Source organism: Columba livia, chromosome 7, assembly GCF_036013475.1.
Source record: "Columba livia isolate bColLiv1 breed racing homer chromosome 7, bColLiv1.pat.W.v2, whole genome shotgun sequence".
Lineage (NCBI taxonomy): Eukaryota > Metazoa > Chordata > Aves > Columbiformes > Columbidae > Columba > Columba livia.
In genome coordinates this window covers 20,477,811-20,496,177 of record NC_088608.1, presented here as the reverse complement: position 1 = coordinate 20,496,177, position 18,367 = coordinate 20,477,811, and the positions used below count along the sequence as shown (strand labels likewise).

General features: G+C 40.9%; 1 protein-coding gene across 4 annotated transcripts in view; it reads left to right on the top strand.

The window, feature by feature from the left end:
• Positions 1-389: 389 nt before the first annotated feature.
• Positions 390-18,367, top strand: part of STK39 (serine/threonine kinase 39) — a 101,661-nt gene continuing 83,683 nt past the window's right edge. The window contains exon 1 of one of the 4 annotated variants that reach the window (XM_065069750.1): positions 390-647. In XM_065069750.1, the coding sequence (XP_064925822.1) occupies positions 533-647 (115 nt within the window). In that variant the 5' untranslated portion in view covers positions 390-532. Of the gene's footprint in view, positions 648-7,187; positions 7,952-18,367 lie in introns of those variants that run through there. The other 3 variants (XM_065069751.1, XM_065069752.1, XM_065069753.1) reach the window with 3 other exon arrangements.

The following is an 18,367-nucleotide window of genomic DNA, read 5'->3' as shown; positions in this document are numbered from 1 at the left end:
GGTTCCTCCCAGACCTGCCCCGGCCCCGTGCTCAGCCCTGCCGGGCTCTGGGGCGCAGCCGGCAGGCCCGGGGCCTGCACACGCTCAGCCCACCGCCCGCTGCGGGAGCCGGCAGTGCTTCCAGCCGCGGGGAGCCTCGCTGGGAGCGGCAGGATGAGCGGGTCAGAAGATGGCCGGCGTGCCGCCAGCGGCTGCGGGACCCGGGCCGGCGAGGCCGCTTCCCGCCGCGGCCGCACACCGCGCGCTGCTCTCTCAGGCGGAGGCGCGCGCCCCCCGCGCGCTGCCGGCCCCCACACTAACCCCGGCCAGGGGCCGCCGGGCCCCACCGCCGCGCTCGCGCGCTCTCCCCTCAGCCGCGCGGGGCGAGCGGCCGGGCCGGCGGCGGCGCCCGCCTCTGCCTCCTCCCCCTCGTTGCCCTGCCTCCTCCCTCCGCCGGGCGGCCGGCTGCGCGGGGAGGGAGCGCGGCCGAAAGGTGTTGCTGGAAGGGAAGTTTGAATAAGGTCGTCGGGTGCCTGGGCGCTTCGGCAGCATCATGGCGGAGCAGAGCGAGTCGCCGGTCCACGTCCAGCAGCCCCAACCAGCGCCCGCCGCCCCGGCCGTCGGCTGGCCCATCTGCAGGGACGCCTACGAGCTGCAGGAGGTTATCGGTCAGTAGAGCGGGGAGGGCGGTAGGGGGCTTGGCGGAGCGGAGGCAGGGGATGCAGCGCCGGCCGGCTCCGGGTCTACCGGCGTTCATCCTCCCGCCGGCTGGGGCTCGCTCACTGCGGCGGACGCGCCCGGCACTGCAGTGGCGCCGCCGCCGGCTGCTGCAAACTTTATCCGCCCGGCAGCGGGCGGGCGGCGCGGCCCCGGGGGGCGGCGGCTCCTTCTAGAACCCGCTGCGCCCCGCCCGGTGCGGCCCGGCCGGGCGGACGGTGCCGCTATCCGCATCGCATCGCCGGCCGCCACACCGGTGGGTGCCGCCGCCTGAGCCCCGGTTTGCGCTGGGACCCGGCAACTCTGCGGATGCTCTACGTATGCTTTGTGTATCTGTAGATGCGCACATGTGCGCGCATCCGCTTTATTACTCTGCATTTTTCCGGTGGTTTTATGGGGGATGTAAATCTCACACCTAGCGTCCTGGTGGCTTCCTTTTAAGTTTTTTTTAATATATACATTTTAGACACCTTAGCTCTTCTCCCGCACTGTTTAATCTTGTGCCCCCCAGCCCAACTCCCCGTGCCCGGCGGCGGCATGTAAGGCCAGCCGGGGATTACAGCTGCGTGTCACCCCGGCCAACCTGCTGCTGTCCCGGTTTGCCGGGTGAGGTTTAACCCGTCTGCCGCCCCTCTCCCCGCGTTCCTCTGGGCAGGGGCTTCCCAGTAGTGCGCTTCAGCGCTTTGTTCACGTGTCCGGCTAATGCAGATCAGATGTGCTCAATCTCCATCCCCTATATTTGGACTGGGTTATTTTGAATTTTACTGTGTGAAAAGGTGACTGTTGTTAACAGTATGTGTGATGGAAAGTTTTTTGTCTCCTGGCCTAGATGTTGCTTGTTGCTAATGATATACTTTAGGAAAACTTGCTTTTGTTCGTAAGTAACATTTTAAACATTCAGCAAATACTGCAGATGGCAAAGGCCAGCTCTAAGACTGTGACTGCTATTCCTTATGAACAAGACCACTTAAATGAAAAAAAATCCAGGAGTCTTGCTTGCTCATGCTGTTGGTTATCTTCAGTATCACACACCAATTGCTAATTGTCGTTTGGCTGATGACAGCCAGAACTACGTGTTACTGATCTAGATTGCAAGTTGTGTGTACTCAGCTTTGTCATTAAGGTTTTATTTTCCACAGACAGAAACAAAATAGTTGAGAAAGGTACTTCTTCCTTAAAATGGGATGGCTTTCTGTTGACCCAGGTGGTGCTTTTGTGTTTCTGTTTGCACTTCCTAGGCTGTGAAAAGGGACTGAGGAGGGATGAGGGTTCAGGTGTTCAGATCCCTGGAGGTGGCTGGCCTGGACCACACTGGTGCTCGGCGTCAAGCAGGTGCTGCCAGTGGAGGCCCCCCAGTAGGTGTGGGTTTACCGGCCAGAAGATTTTGTCTTACTGGGTCTGGAGAATGGATGTAAATTAGCCAAGTGGAAGTGATTCTACTAGCATAAGCTATATCTTTGCTGAGAAAGAAATCTATTTTAAAAGGTAAAAAGGCCTTGAAGGTGTTGGATTAATCCTTGTCTAGGGTGTGACATGAGTCATATGAGCTATTTAAAAAGTAATTATTTTGTGTTGCAGTAACTGTAGAATGCCTGGGTGAGAGTTTCATTTAGAAACTCCATTCCACTTTCTTCTTTCCACTTAAAAGCTTTTATCTTTTGATATGTAAAGTGTATTTCTAAATATATATAAGCATACATCCATTGTACAGGTGGATGCTAAATTTGAGTAGAAAATACCTGTATGTAGAGAAACTTTAGTTACCTACTGGTGCTATTAAATGTTGATATTATTTCTTTAACTAAAGTGAATGCCTAGTGAGGAAATTGAGGTCAGGTTATATTGAATCAGATTCTTGGACACACTGAGCTTGTCTGACTTCAGTTGAACTTTCACTAAGCTTAGGTTGCTTACATGACTTTCTCTCAAACTCACTGAGATTTATTTTGTACCACTTGACTTAAAAATCTTGTGCTTAGTCAAATATGTCTTTTCCATTAACACCTTCTATGTGTTGTCTCAACTTATAGGAGACCCACTATGAGATTAAATATAGTCTCAATACTATTAAAAATAGTTAAAAACCCCAAATACACCTCAACCCACTTCCTCAGAAAAAGCCCCATATAAATTCTCTGCATTTGACCAAATGTGGACATAATTTTGGAGAGGCTGGATGAATGCTGTTGCTTTTAATGAACCTGGTGAGGGACTCTGAAAGCATATTTTTTATACATGAGGGAGGGGAGAATGATACGGTCTGAACTTGCTTCAGCAACAATTTACATCGCTTTGCATCAGCCATGCCGGGGTTAATTGCATTGTGAGTGTGGGTAGTTACCACTTGCTGAAACAGAGCCCTTCATCTCTGGAAAGCACTTCATATCTCTCCCTGAGGAGCTGGGTGGCGTCTTCAGTGATGGGTTCAGTTACAACAGCCCTTTGCCAGTTAAATGAGAAAAATAACATATTGAAGTAAATTTGTGGGCTCTGCAGGAAGAAAGGTATACAAGGTGAGGGACACTAGGATGGTTTATCACAACACTTCCCAACGAAATAGTCTTTATATGATATGGTAACTAAAACACAGATACAGAATGACTTCAATGGCCATGTAGGAGTTCTGCTGGTGATCATAAGATGAAAATTGTTTAGTCATGTGAGCTGTCTTCATCCTGTGGATTTAGCAGGTTGGAGAAGTTCTGCTCTTCTGTGTGAGAATATGAACTTTTCTTACTGCTCATCTGTGTCTAGCCAAATGCTAGGTTGGTGCAAAAGGAATTGCAGTTTTGCATTGTTGGAATTTGCTGTTTGCTATGGAATACATTATTAAATAAATGTGGTTGCATTATACATAATTATAATGTGCTTTTATTGCTTTATGGTGTATTTTTTTTTTTTTTGCTACTGACTTATTATTTGCTGTTTATGTTATATTTATTTTAGACTATAGAAATGATGTTAGACAAAAAGCAAATTCAAGTGATTTTCTTATTTGAGTTCAAAATGGGTCATAAAGCAGCAGAGACCAGAGACAACTCGCAACATCAGCAACTCATTTGGCGCAGGACCTGCTGATGAACATACAGTGCAGCAGTGGGTCAAGAAGTTTCGCAAAGGAGATAAGCGCCTTGAAGATGAGGAGCGTAGTGGCAGCCATTGAAAGTTGACAATGACCAGTTGAGAATGAGCATTGAAACTGATCCTGCAAGGAGCTCAACCTTGACCATTCTATGGTCATTCAGCATTTGAAGCAAATTGGGAAGGTGAAAAAGCTCAATACGTGGGTTCCTCAGGAGCTGACTGAAAATAAAAAAAGTTGTCGTTTTGAAGTGTCATCTTCTCTTACTCTATGCAACAACAAGGAACCATTTCTCAATTGGATTGTGATGTCCAGCAAAAAATGCATTTTATATGACAACCAGCTCAGTGGTTGGACTGAGAAGAACCTCCAAAGCACTTTCGAGAGCAAAACTTGCACCAAAAATAAGATCATGGTCACTGTGTGGTCGTCTGCTGCTGCTCTCATCCACTACAGCTTTCCGAATCCCGGCAAAACTGTTCTATCTGAGACATCTGCTCAGGAAATTGACGAGATGCACAGAAAGCAGCAATGCCTGCAGGCGGCATTGGGAAACAGAAAGGGCTGGATTCTTTTCCATGACAACACCTGATGGCACGTCGCACAATCGACGATTCAAAAGTTGAAGGAATCAGGCTACAAAGTTTTGCCTCATCTCTTGTATTCACCTGACCTCTTGCCAGCTGACTACCACTTCTTCAAGCATCTTGACAACTTTTCACAGGGAAAATGCTTTCACAACCAGCAGGATGCAGAAAATGCTTTCCAAGAGTTCCTCAAATCCTGAAGTGCAAATTTCTACGTTACAGGAATAAAGAAACTTATTTCTCGTTGGTAAAAATGTGTTGATTGTAATGGTTCCTATTTTGATTAATAAAGGTGTGTTTGGGCCTAGTTACAATGATTTAAAATTCACAGTCCAGAACTGCAATTACTTTTGCACCAACCTAATATTTTGAAAACCAAGGCCACATGATACAGATTTCAAGTAATAAAGCTTTTTATCTTTCTCTGTCTGTTGCTTCCTTTGTGATGTTTGGGAGATTCACGTGCCTGTTAAAGAGAAAATGCTGGCTTTAAGAATTGCTCCTTATGAAATGTTATTCCACGTTTGCTTTATTTTTAAGGTGGCTAGCCAGTTCTTTGTAAACTCTTGGCATGCGGTTTCATGATACATTTAATCTGCTCTAACAGGCAGCTGTTGAAAGGATCACATTGATCTGACAGAGAACTAGTTCTTCTGCCGCCTTAGTTTTCTATCAGATCAGGTTCCCTGTTTGACTTGCTGCATGGCTGCATGATTGATAGAGCTGATGCAAGGAAGAGGCTCTTCCTAGTACTGCCTATATACAAAGCTTTTCTGGAACAGGAAGAAACCGTTCTCGTTGCTATCTGAAAATGTTTAGCTTAGAGACTTAAGAGGAAATTCTGACATTAATTTAGATTGATACAGCTGGCCATGCACATACCCATTTGGAAGTCAGAAGAAGATTTCTAACTTAGGACAGGAGGATCCAAAGCAACCTTCCGGTAGGAGTTACAGAGATAAGAACTGTAATTGCTATTAAGGAAGAGCCAGATTTAATTTAGTGAAGACCTGGGAGATCTCTTTCTGTGATTTTAATGCAGTAAGTTAAAAAGTGCAGTGGATTTTAATGCATGTGCTGGGTATTTTGTAAGCTGGATATGACTTAGATTAAAAAAAAAAAAGCTATGAAAAGCAGTACTGTGAGAGACATTCTTTTTCAGTTTGGGTTTATAACCAAGCATTCTGCATAAAATAACTGAAATAGATTCTCTGAATTTATGTCACCTACATATGCAAAATTTTTTTCTTCCTCAGAAACAATAGAAATCTTCACAGAACAAACACTTGAATGATAATCAACATAAAAACCTGAAAATTGAATAGTGTTAAAATTGTATTTGTATCTTTCAAATTGTAATGCGCCCTACATCACGTGGATGAGACAGAGCAGCATTAAATCTAGATGATGGTGTGGGTGTGGGTTATTTTTTGGGGAGAGTGGGGGGTATATGTGTTTTTTGTTTGTTTGTTTTGTTTTTAAAGGTTTCTTAAATTGCTGTGAGCAAGTGGCTTCGCCTTGTTTTTGGAAAACTACATTGGAATTGATGCACTTCTTTTAGACGTAACAATGTTTGACAGCCTACATTGATAATTATGGAAGGTAGATGCTGTTAAGAAGCCGTGGATTATTTTGTGATTAGGCTGGGTGCTAGCTTCCATTATGTTTTCATCTCTCCTGCTACAACTGACTTGGAAAATTAATTTGGCTAGAAAACAGACAGAATTAATTGGAAAATAAAGGGTTACTGCTATGTGATGGTTTATGTATGTTGGCTGCAACTCATTAAAAAAGTTACTTTAGTTGAATGGAGGCTTTCATCTGGTTTTGCCCTTCTAACTTCGAGCTTCAAAATATCCTGTGGTTTGTTGCCTCATAAGGTGCAGTGTTGCAAAGTCAAACGTCTTGGGATTTTGAGTAGAACAGGTTACCATTTGAGACTGTTCTGCTGATTTTATAGTTCTTATTGTAAGCAGCCCATGAGCCACTCTCTAGCAGCTCTAGGGTCTTAACTGGTGTTTCTAGAGAGTGCTATTTACCTCTCCCCCAACCCCCGGTGTGTATTGCTGATGGCTCTTTGACAGAGAATAGACTCTTCTATATTTGTTGTTATCAGAGATCTTTGACTCCGTGGAGAGGTCTCTGATTATGATGCTCAGGAACGGATGCTGAAGCCTGTAAGCATGGTGTATGCTGTTTTGAAAAGCCTCTCTGTAGAGATAAAATTGCAGTTCTGTGTTGTTCGGTTGATAAGATGCTTGTGTCTCATTCACATTTTCCTAAATTTGTTACTCCCATCCTTAATCAGATTTTTTTTTGTTTTTTTCTTTTGAGTGGAAAAAAACAGTTGAAGTGCTTTCTTTTGGAGTAGTATTAAAGTATATGCTGCAGATTATATTGGACTGTGCTCAGTGAATTACCGCACAATAGCAACTAAAGGTATGATAAACTCTGGTATTTGCTCTTGCAGAGATTTATTTCCAAACCTGTTGTAATTCTTGCATAAGAAGCTGCATAATTTGATAAGTAATAGTTAACACTACCTAAGATATTTATATTAAAACTTTGTGTGAAAAGGAAAATATGCCTGCCTTAATTCTGCTCTAAAGCAAATTATTCCTTACCAATCTTAAAAGTTGCCACAGCAGCCTAAATTATTGTACATGAACATAATAAATGTAGCCTACATAACATTAATTATAACTTAAATTCTATCAAGCTACATGATGTATTATTATTTTGTAAATTGAAGTGTTACATTTTGAGAAATAATCAGTCAAGATTTCCTGTCAGCTGATAACCATTTGAAGAAACTCTAGAAATGTTAAAGTTCCATTTAGTATTTTTGTAAGGACTGACTTTTAACTCAGTTCTCAGAGTAAAGGTGGTCATGGTGCAATTTAAAAATACCTTGTAGAACACTCACAGTGCTGTGCTGCTAATGAGGTTGCACAGAGCTTGTAGTTGTTAATTATTTGCCTTGTCTCCACATGATAGTAGTAGTGTTGGGGAAGGGAACTCTGTTTTGGTTTTTTTTGAACGAAAATGAACTTTCTCCATTAGAAATACCCAGATTGAAGACAGGGTTGTAGTTTTCATTACTTCTAAGAGTTTAGGCTTGTGATTCAATGATCAAGCTTTGTTATATAATATAGTAACTTAAAACAAAAGTGATGCAATTGGAATTCAGACTTGTCAGGAAGAAGAGGAATTATAATTTACAAGAACCTGAACGGCATGAAAATAAGGAAAATTACACATAACTTACTTTGAGTTTGTTGCAATTGCAAATAGCCAGCACATAAAGATTGTTTTAAAGTTAATTTGTTAACTGGAATGATAAAGGAGCATGTAATCAACACATCAGGCAGTTGGCTGTTGCTATGTGATGTTACTTTACAGAAAGTATGCTATTCTTTCTTGCTCTTGAAATCTGCCTGCCTCCTTTTATGCTTGGCTCTCCTGTCCCTGTCCTTTCCTTCTTCTCTCAAATTCTTCCTGCAGATAAGGTCCAAAATCTCTGAGACCTGGAAAGTCCTGGCTCCACAGGAGTTGCTTGAGTGCTAGAAGAGGAGCAGTTCTGCTGGTGAGCATGTGGAAGTGTGACGGGATTGCATCATTTTGATTCTCACTAAGCCTTACAACAGCAAGGCTTTGCATCTTCAAAGTGAGACTGCTGTTTGTGGCCAGCATTGTAAGGGTATTTTGATAGCAGGGGCCAAGTTCAGACCTGGGAGAGCAATTTTAGGTTGGGTCATGTGTTGCTGTGAAACAACATTAGAACTGTTTTACTTATTTTTTCTTTCAGTGAAAAGTAAATTTCCCTTAGGTCAGAGACCAGCTTTTTTTTATTTATTGGTCTTATTTTCCAGAATCTGCTTATCGAATTGAGCTTCTCTTTGTTAAATGGCAACAAAACCACATCTGTTCAGGCTAGCTTGAGAAACAAAACCAGTGAACTCTCCGTGCAAAGGAGATATGGGTGGCTGATATAGTGGCTACATGTGTAGGCTATATTTCATTTTTGTTGACCCTTTTGGTTCTCTCTCTCTTCCCCCTTCCTCCATTCTAAAATATTTCAGAACTATAAGGCAGCAGTAGATAGAAGTTGGTTTTATTTCCAGTAATAATAGCAATTCTTGGCATTTAAAGAATGGACCTTAAAAAGCAAGTTTAGTTACTCTCATTAACTTCTTGGGTTTGCTGAAGTCACTGGGATACCACTGAGCAGCAGCAGTGCAGAGGAGCAATCTGCTTGCAGAACTTGGAAGATAAATTTTTTCACTAGGATATTTACTGATGCACAAACTTTTTTTTTTTTTTCCCCCTAGAGAAAATGATATTAATACTTGACAGAAGCTGATAGTGCTTACCTTGTGTAAATAAGTAATTAATTTATTTGACTGAGTAGATTTTTACTTATTTCTACCTTTTGCAGCACAGCCTTGCTGGTAGGGTGAAATCCTGACAGTTCTGTTAGATTTCACTGTGTCTTGCTAAGTTTGAAGGTCTTTGGTTGTCTGTAAGGCTCGCATGGTTGAAGCTTGTGGGTGTAAGAACATTATCATATGGCAGCAGCAGAATGAAGAAATGCTGGTATAAAATCCTTGAGACAATAATTTGCTTTAAAACTCTTTTCTTTATCAGTTTCTGTGTGCACTGTGCTAGCTTCTGTGTGGTTGCGTGATGCATTCTGCAATTGAAGCCACCAGTGAACGCTGAATGCTTGTCTCCTGCATTCTGTGGTGGGCTGTGGCTGCTGTCCTCCTCCCTTGCCTGCCCCAGCGCTGTCTGGTGGCAATTCCTTCTCCCTGCCACCTGCTGCCTCCCGCACAGTGCTTCTGGCTGGAGACCATGTTGTGGTATTTAACATGTACCCCGGGGGCCTAGAGTGCTAGAGTAAAAAGAAGTTCAATACAAACAAAAAATGACAACACAAAAACCCAAACACAAAACCAAAACAACCGTGCCCTGGGACAGAAAACATAATACTGAGAAAAAAACAGGGACAGCACACAGGGAGAAGCAAGTAATCATGTCATACCTGACAGTGTAAAAGGAACCTAATTTTTCTGGCAACTGCTGTCATCTGAGTTACTTTATAAGGGTTGGCTGTCTTTCAGGAGAGAATAGATAGCTGGGGAGTGGCAGTAAAGGGGAAGAAGCTTCATCTTGATGGGGAAGTTTGCATGCTTCCTGACGTTTAGGTAGACTTCAGCTGACTGGTGACTGTTTTGCATAAAGTTTCCATGGCAGTCTGGAGATGCTGACAATGCTGCTAAAGGTGGCGGGTTTTTAAAGAGTCTGAAAAATTCCCACGCGTGATTTTCCAGGGTTGCTATTTGTGACGGTCCTGCTGTTTGCTCTGAAGACAAGCTCAGTGAAGGGTTTGAACAGTGTGTGTTTGTTAGCTGAAGTATTAAGTTTGTGGCATTGATAGAATTAATGTTTCCAGTGCTTTGCCCCAAGGTATTTGACTATGTGACTTCACTCAACAGTTTGGTGAAACTCCACTATGATAAATAAGCTGTCTCCATTAATCCTTTGTCTTCATGATCAACAAATTCTGAATTGTTTTATTAGCCTAATTATTCCTGTGGGTGTTTAACTGCCTCTGAGGTATTCTGATCAGAAGTAAAATATGGTTGAAACTTGATGGTCCTACAGGCTGATGTAATGACTATGTTACCTGGCTTTTAAGCTGAGCTATGCCAACACACTAAAATAGAAATGAGGACTAGAAGCAGACTGAAAATGGGAAGGTTTTCTGTGTTCCTAGTAATTCTTTCAGAAATAGTGTGAACTTAAGGTCTTGAGGGTCAAGATCAATGTTGAATGTCTGAGGGTTTTCTTAATAGAAAGAAATTATTATAGATGTAAGCAAACTATGTGCCAAGTATACGTGCTTCAGGGTAGTAGTACAAAAATAGCTAATTTAACAGATTAGAGAAGTGTTGTGTGTTTACTTGTTGATCATGGTTTGTGTCCTTTAAGAGTAATATTGACAAGATTATAAGCTTGAGCTATAGCTTTAGACTTCTGAGAAGAAACATATTTAGATTCAGAAGGATCACAATTCAGTTATAACGTTACCTTCCCCTTCTACTACAGGGACTTAACTGAAACTTTCCTGTTAGTGTCCTGTGCTTCCAGCCTCTGAACCACTTCAGACTAATAATAGGAACTTTATTAGAATTAGATTAGAATCACTTGATGAAATTTAATTGTATGATAGCATTTATATTGCTCTGTTTTTTCATGAGAAGCAGGATAAGAAACGGGTAAGTTTTTTTTGCTTGTCGTGTGTGGCCACGATAGACTCAAATTCCAACAGGCACATTCTCTTGGGGTGAACTAGCTAAAGATGCTTTGTAGCTCAACACTGCAGTATTAATTAGAGATCGTCATCGCAGTACAGCAGCAATACTCCCTTTGTTTTGGTCGATTGCTGTTCTTCATTCTCAGAAGAGAATGATGCACTATGTGGTGACATCCGGAAGACTTGGAAAATATTGCATTCATGGTATTAGAATTGTTCCAAGTGTTTACTTTCAAACTAAATGAGAAACAATAAAATATGCCAACTAAATCAACACCAGCATTTGTTTATAGTGCTACTTCAGAAATGAACAGTCATCTCTTTTAAGAGTTTTTTCTAGGCAGGAAATCTGGTCCAGCATAGCAAATCTTCACTTTATCCTGCTTGTGTAAGTTGGAGGTAAGCAGAGTTCTGTGGAGTTCAGGTAATACCCCATGAAAGTAACTTTTGGTCCCACAGTGAATACCAGATAACGAGGTCTAGCGTAGTTATGCAGAACCATTTCTAGTGTGAGTTTTGTCTTTTAGATACAAGAATTTGTATGCGTATTGAATAATGGCTTCTGTATTGATGATGAAACAACAGGGTGAATCAAAATCCCTGTTTATTTTCTGCAAATATTTTAACTAAAAATTAGATTTTGCAGTTTATCTATCTTAAGAGGAAATATATCCAACGATGTGACATAATAAAGTATTTAAAGATCGTAGTAGAACAGGTGGTAGGAAAGGGGTTTTGTTTTTATTTTGGATTTTATTATGAAGACCTCATTCTGTAGTAGAGTATTGGAGAAAGAAGTTTCCTTACATCTGTGAACTTTGAAGGAAAAGCTTCATTTCTGAGGCAGTGTCATGCACCTACATTTGTTAGGATAACATGTCATTGCTGTTTTAGAGTATGATTCAAATTAACTGCTAGGTTAACTTTTTCTTCCTGAATACAAAAAGGTAATTTATTTTTTATTTTTCCTTATAGATCTTTGTTGTATAGACAGCTGTTTCTCAAAATAGCAGTTTCTTCCAGATATGTTATTCAGAGTATGTTACTATGGGGCTTTTCTATGTGGTGGTCTGAAAACTCACAGCTGAATGAGGTTTGGACAAGCAGGTAAGAAAGAGATGGGAAACAGTAGAAACCTTAGCTCTGCTGGTCATGTTTCAGCTTGGATAAAATAAACCTGTTCAGGGAGTTTCTGTTAACAGAGATTTTCCTCAGCTTTGCACTTCAGGCGTGAGCCTGCAAAACATCAGCATGTCCATGGCCACAGAGGTGTTTAAGGGACTGGAGCATCTTTCATTTGAGGCCAAGAGCTGGGACTAGTTAGGCAAAAAGAAGGCTCAGGGGGATCTTATAAATATGTATGAATACATGACGGGAGGGAATGAAGAAGAGGGAGGCAGACTCTTCTCAGTAGTGCCCACAGACAGGGCAGGAGGCAATGGACACAAAAATGATGAATCTCTTTCTTAACACAAGAAAACCTTTACTGCGAGTGTGATCAACCAGGACAACAGGTTGCCTGGAGAGCTGGCACAGTCTCCATCTGTGGAGATACTCAGAACCTGGCTGGGCAACCTCTTTCAGCTGACCCTTTTGGAGCTGGGCCATTGGACTAGATCATCTCTAGAGGACACTTTCAACATAAATGATGCTGTGATTCCATGGTTTGAAGCAATTTTTGGTGGTATCTTTGTGTGAAACAGCAGAAAAATACTTGTTTGGCAGTTTGTTCTTTCAAAGAGCATCTTGAATTATAGAAGCAACTCTGACAAAAGTGTCCCTGCTAACAGGAAGGCAGATTTGGAGAACATTTGTGGATTACAAATTGGTTCCACGATGAAATTTCTTTAGTATCTTAGTTGTGTCTACATCTGTAAATTTCTGGTGAAATGGGAGCAGATGAGAGAATCAGTTAATATTGAGGCCTCTACAATGTGTTTGGGATTGGAGTTTTACTTTGAGCAAGAAATACACCAGTTCCTTGGACCAAACATACTAGCTGTCCTTGTTTTCTGAAAATATCCAAAGACCGGTCTGAATCATTGTGTCTTTCTGGGGCTAGAACATGTTTCTGCTGAAGCAGAACTTCCAGCTCAGGTTCCTCCAAAAGGAATTTTGCACATTCAGGAGCCACTACAAAGCAAACTAAAGCTTTGTGAAGAAGATCAAGTAGAAGGTATTCACTTCAAAACTGCCCTATTTGCTCTAAACCAAAATGCAAATGTACAGGCAACCAAATAGTAGTAAGTGCAGGTTCGTACTTTTTTTTGGATTTCCCCTCTAACTTCACTTACTTTATCCTCTGTTGGTTATTTCTCTGCTTTTTCTACTCTCCTGAAATTTTTAATTTCTCTTCTCTCTGATGGGGAGGCTTTGCCCTTGAATAAGAACTGCATCCTGATACATGTATTTCTAAATTTCTAATACTTGAAATGTTATAGTTAAGATTTTCCTGTGAAACTTTTGTGTTGATTGTTCACCTTCGGATAAAACTCTACACCTTTGAAACAACAAACTCAGATACAAAATTTGTAAGGGAAAAGTTATGTCAACTTTCCCTTTCTCTTCTAGATACACTTCTTTGGTTTACGTTGTGATTTATTACCCACTATTATTTTGTTGTGCAGCTGAATGAATGATAAGGAAGTTTATTTTAGCAACTTTTCAAATGAGTGTAGAAAAAAAGCTACTTTTTGTTGTGTATGTGTCTGCATGAAGTGTTTATGCTTCTTCAGATCAATGAAGGAAAAATGAAATGCCCCCTGCTGGTATGCTTTCTGGTGGGCTATTTAGCTAGAGGAGGATCTCTCAGATTTCTTGTAGAAACCCCCTCTTCTACAAGAGACCTGGAGATTTTGCTTTTTCTCTTTGATAACAGATAGGTTGAAGTCTGTGATTTAAAATAAACAAGCTTTTAAAAAAGTATGTTGTAAGCAATGATGTGAAAAATATACTTTTGGATTGACCTGGTAAGAACAAATTTATTATTCTCTCAAAATGTGAGAAAAATTCACGTAGTGTTGTTAAACACTGTAAAACCAGAAACTTGTCAAGCCCTCTTACACATACTTCAAGATTTGGTGTTTGCTTCTTTTCCTCCTCTTTTTTCCTCTATGCAACACTATATGAATGATGATAAAAAGTTTAAATTAAAAAAGTTAAACCTGTTAGGTCACTGATGTAGTCTGTCACTTAACCACAGCATGTTTTTTTTAGTGCTAGAGTTAGATTAGGTTATGGTTGGACTCGATGATCCTGAGGGTTTCTTCCAACAACTGAAATGATTCCATGTTAAAATGGCAAGAAATTGTCTCTGTTTTATATGGATATTCTTTCCTATGGCTTTTGGTTCTATGAATTTGACTTCAAGTTTTTTGTACAACTGTAAGGAAAAATGCCTGAAGAGTTTACATTATGAGCTGATTATCTGGCCTAAATTGTGAGGATGAATGGATAATAATAAAAGACAGACAAAATCCATTGTAGTGTTTGTAATAAATTCTTAAACCAAGTCTTATCCTTTGCTCCAACTCTGTCATGCCTTTTGTTGGGAAAATGCAGAATGAATAGGGATTCGTTGGATTTATTTGTATCAAGTATAGTACATTTCTCCTTATCATAGGAAGGTCCCAGTGCGACTGTGCACCTGGGGCTGGCTCCTGCCTGCAGTGTGTTGGCTGGGGCTGTGCTGCTGGTCGTGCTGCAAGAGCAGCGGAAGCCTGGGTGGAAAAGCCTGCTGCAAGTTCTTTTGCTGCTATTTGTTCTGTTTCTTCTTCCCTAACGAATTTGCAGCGTGAGTGAGGTTGGAGTCTTTTTTGTTTTGCACGAAGCCAGTGAAGATCTGATTACAAAACAAATGTTAATTGGAGAAGGGCTTAGGCACCTCAGAGCTTTTCTTACCCCTCTTCTGTCTCATGAGCCAGTCTAACAGATAATAATACCTCTTGCATATGTGCCATTATTACGTGTGGCTCAGTTCTTTGTTTTGGTCTTCTCAAGAGTCCTTTCAGAGAAGCTTTAAAGATGATCTATGCTCCTGACCTCATATTCTTTTACATAAACTGACCTAATGACAATGTAACAGAGTAGATCTTTTTTCCCCTGGGTACTGGGCTTAAATGGATGTCTTTAGTTAGCTATTTTTCATCATGCCCAAAGAAAAGTATTCCTTTAAATCTCTTTAAGTAATGGATGGTTATGTGTAATAGTGCTCGTTATACAAAGGCACACATATCTCCTAGACTGTAAATTTAGTGAATTCACACGTTACCCTTATGTGCAAGTAGAGGAGTTTTAGGCATTTGTTAGGTGAGTACTGCGAAGCAACCTCTTTGCTCTCTGACGTGATACAAGCTATTTTTTGGTGGCATCGAATTATCAGTTCCCATTCTGCAACTTTTGTAAATTACAGTAAAATTAATATTGAAATGGAGTATAGTTTATTTTACTCTTATATGTAACACCTTGTTTCACTTTTTTCATTTTTAACAATGGCACCTCACATGGAAGGTAATGTGATTGAAAGATCATTCCAGATATAGAACTTGACTTTTCACTGCTAAGTTCAGTTTCATACTCTTTAGTTCATTAAGCTCCTAAAATGCAGTACTTTATATTATTTCATAATCACAACCTGGGAAAAATGATAGTGAAGGGCGTATAAGTGTATTAGGTATATAAAATGATGATAAGATACCCCAAGCAGGCCTGAAAACTGTGATAGTTGTGAGGAAAATATAAGTTCTGCAAACTGGAACAGAGATACTTTGGTTGCATTTCACTCAGGACTTGTAAGTGATTGATTTTATGGACAGTGCTGTGTGTGCTGTGACAAGGTCATCACCAGCACCAGCTTGGCCCGGTGCCTGGGACCTTCAAGGCTGATAAAACAGGGAGTAATCGGCCTGGTGCCCAGGAATCTGGAGGCTGGTAGAGAGGGGAAGAAGAAATCCCTATTTTCTCTCTCCCTTTTTTTATTTTTTTTCCTTTTTTTTTTTTTTTTTTTTTTTTTTTTTTTCCTGCTTGGTTCACAGGACCTTCAGGGCCTGGTAATTACAGGAAAGGGAATGAATATGTGACCTGCTGAGTCACAGAGAATGGCTCCTTGCCTTATAAAATGGTGTTAGTTATGCTGACCACATTATCAGGGGTCAGGAGCAGGGGGTTCCAGTCAAACCAGTCTTATCCTGACACCTCCATGAGGCAAATTCCACTGATGACTGCAATTTCTGAAGCAGTGATGATATTGGATTTTTTAAATGCATGCTTTTTTCACCTATAAATAACACTTCTTGTGAAGATATTGGAGATGTGGAGCAGAGCAAAAGGAATTTAATCTTGGGTAGTGTTGATAATACAGGGTTTGCCTAGATAGTCTAATTTGGGTCGGTATAGTTGCCCTTCAACTTTTAGATGATTCATCCATTTTAAATGACAAGGAGAAGACAACACCTGCTGCAGGTGGACTGCCCTTGTTTAGGTTTTCCTTACCTGCTGTGGTGGTGACATTTCCTTGATGTGGATTGCTTCAGAGTGGGAGGTGCTCTCATACCAAGTCTGGAAATGTACACGGCTCCCTGTGAGCTCCACAACTAGCATGTAAGAGGACTCAAGGCCATGGAGTTCTTAGTTAAAAGGTAATTTTGATGATGACACACACAGATGAGCATTAAACTGCCCAGATATTTGCTATCAGTACACTTTCCTTTGCAACACATTTACACCTTCCAGCATCAAGCACTAAGGAGTGTTTGGAATCTATGCAGCTTCCTGTTCAAAGATGGGCAAAAGGAAAAGCATTGTGGTTACTGTCTGATACACTCCTAAAAGTTGATCCTCAGCCTTTTTAGCACCTTATCTTACCTAGAAGACTTGAATTTCTTCGTAAGTATCTTCTTAAAAGAAGCACAGGAATGTATTTTTGTCATGTGGTGTATCTTATTTTTGTGATTGATAAGGCTAAAAGTTTCTCAGTGTTGAAACGTTGGGCTGTCAGGCAGGTTGCTAACCCTGTCTCCTGCTGTGTTTTTGTTACTTTGAACACTAATCATGATAGCACAGGGGGATAAAACCGTGTTCTGCACTAAATATAGTATATTGGATTGGAAAACTGGTAAGGGAGCTGGGATACTGGCTGTCTTACTACTGTAGCTTCAAAGGCAAGACTGTGTGCAGTATGGAACATAACTGTATGCGTACCAGGATATATTTCTCTAGTAGTGAGGCACAGCTTTATTTCTGCTGAGCTTCAACAGTGGTTATGTTTTTGGTTATTCATCTATTTGCCTTGTTTTGATAGAGTTGCACTAAATAAAGCCTCTCTGACAAAGGGGAAAAAAAAATTCTCAGGCTAGGGGTTAACATCAGCACTTGTCGGTATCTGTTGGGAGAGACAGGATGGGAACAGAGGGAAGTGGACAGTCTTGAGGTGGAAGGAGGTAGTGGCCATGGTCTCTGTTTTTTATTTCCACCTGCCCCTTTCCAAACTGTGTGCTTATTGCCAGGTTTACCTGAATGCCCACACATAGTTAACGGTCATTCCTGGACATTCAGATCTGACCTTAGTGTGTTGATGACATTGTACCAAACTGGCAAGTGCTGAGCTCTGTATGGCCATGGACAGAAGTCACCTTACCAAGCAGGTGTCTGAAAGCAAAAAGCCATCACTTATGCTGATACTTTATTTCAAATCTGAATGCAGATAAATAGATAAAAAAAATCTTATTAATTATTAAATAAATAAATTAAACTTATGTCTAATCCAAATATGTCTGGTTTCACTATCTAGCCACAGATTTCTTTAATGTCTCTGTCAGTCTGAGCAGAGCTCTTTTAACATTTTTAAACCATGACTGGTGGTGATAGCTGATTATTCTTCAGATAAGACAGACATTTCAGAAGAGTTACAGCAACATGGTGTGTCTGGGCATACGGTGGAGAAAAGAAGACTTATATTTTCCAGATCATCAGTACAGGTTCTCCACTTTCTTGTATACTGTTGATTTGTCTTATTTCCTGAATAATTAGTTTGTGATTGATAATTATTTGCTGTACCCTGATTTTAGAAACCTCTGTGTTCAAGAAGGTAGATTCCTGTTATCATGTGCTCATGGCAGAAGAATTTCTTTATTGTGTTCTGCAGACTTGACAGGGAGGGACTTGTAGCATGGTACTGCATAGCAAACCTCAAAATATTTCCTACAATGTATCTAGCCAACATATCTGATATAACCAGTCCTTTACTGTGGGGGGGGGCAGGGAATAAAGAGAATAGTTAAAAAAACCTACTCATTCTCTCCTGCCCCTGTTTTTCTTTTATATGGGGTTTTATTGCTGATTGTGAATCCCCCTGCGTTTGTTTGTTTTTTTTTCCTTCATGCAGAATATGATGTCAAGCTTGCTGTATCTTAGCTTTAGTACTGGTTGTTTCACCGCTTGCATAGAAATTCTCTTGTACATTTTCTATAATGCATCATAATTTTGACGTGGACATTTAAGCTACTTCTCTAAGACTTCAGTGGGGTCACAGAAGTATTTGTAGACCTTTATAATCTTTGGAGAGTGTGGTTTTTTTTTTCTGGTTTATTCATGCAACTTGCTTTTGAAAAGTAGTCTGGGATAAGCTAGACTTCAAAGACTTTGTGTGAGCTACTGTCCCACGAAAAGTCAAATACAGCAATTGGA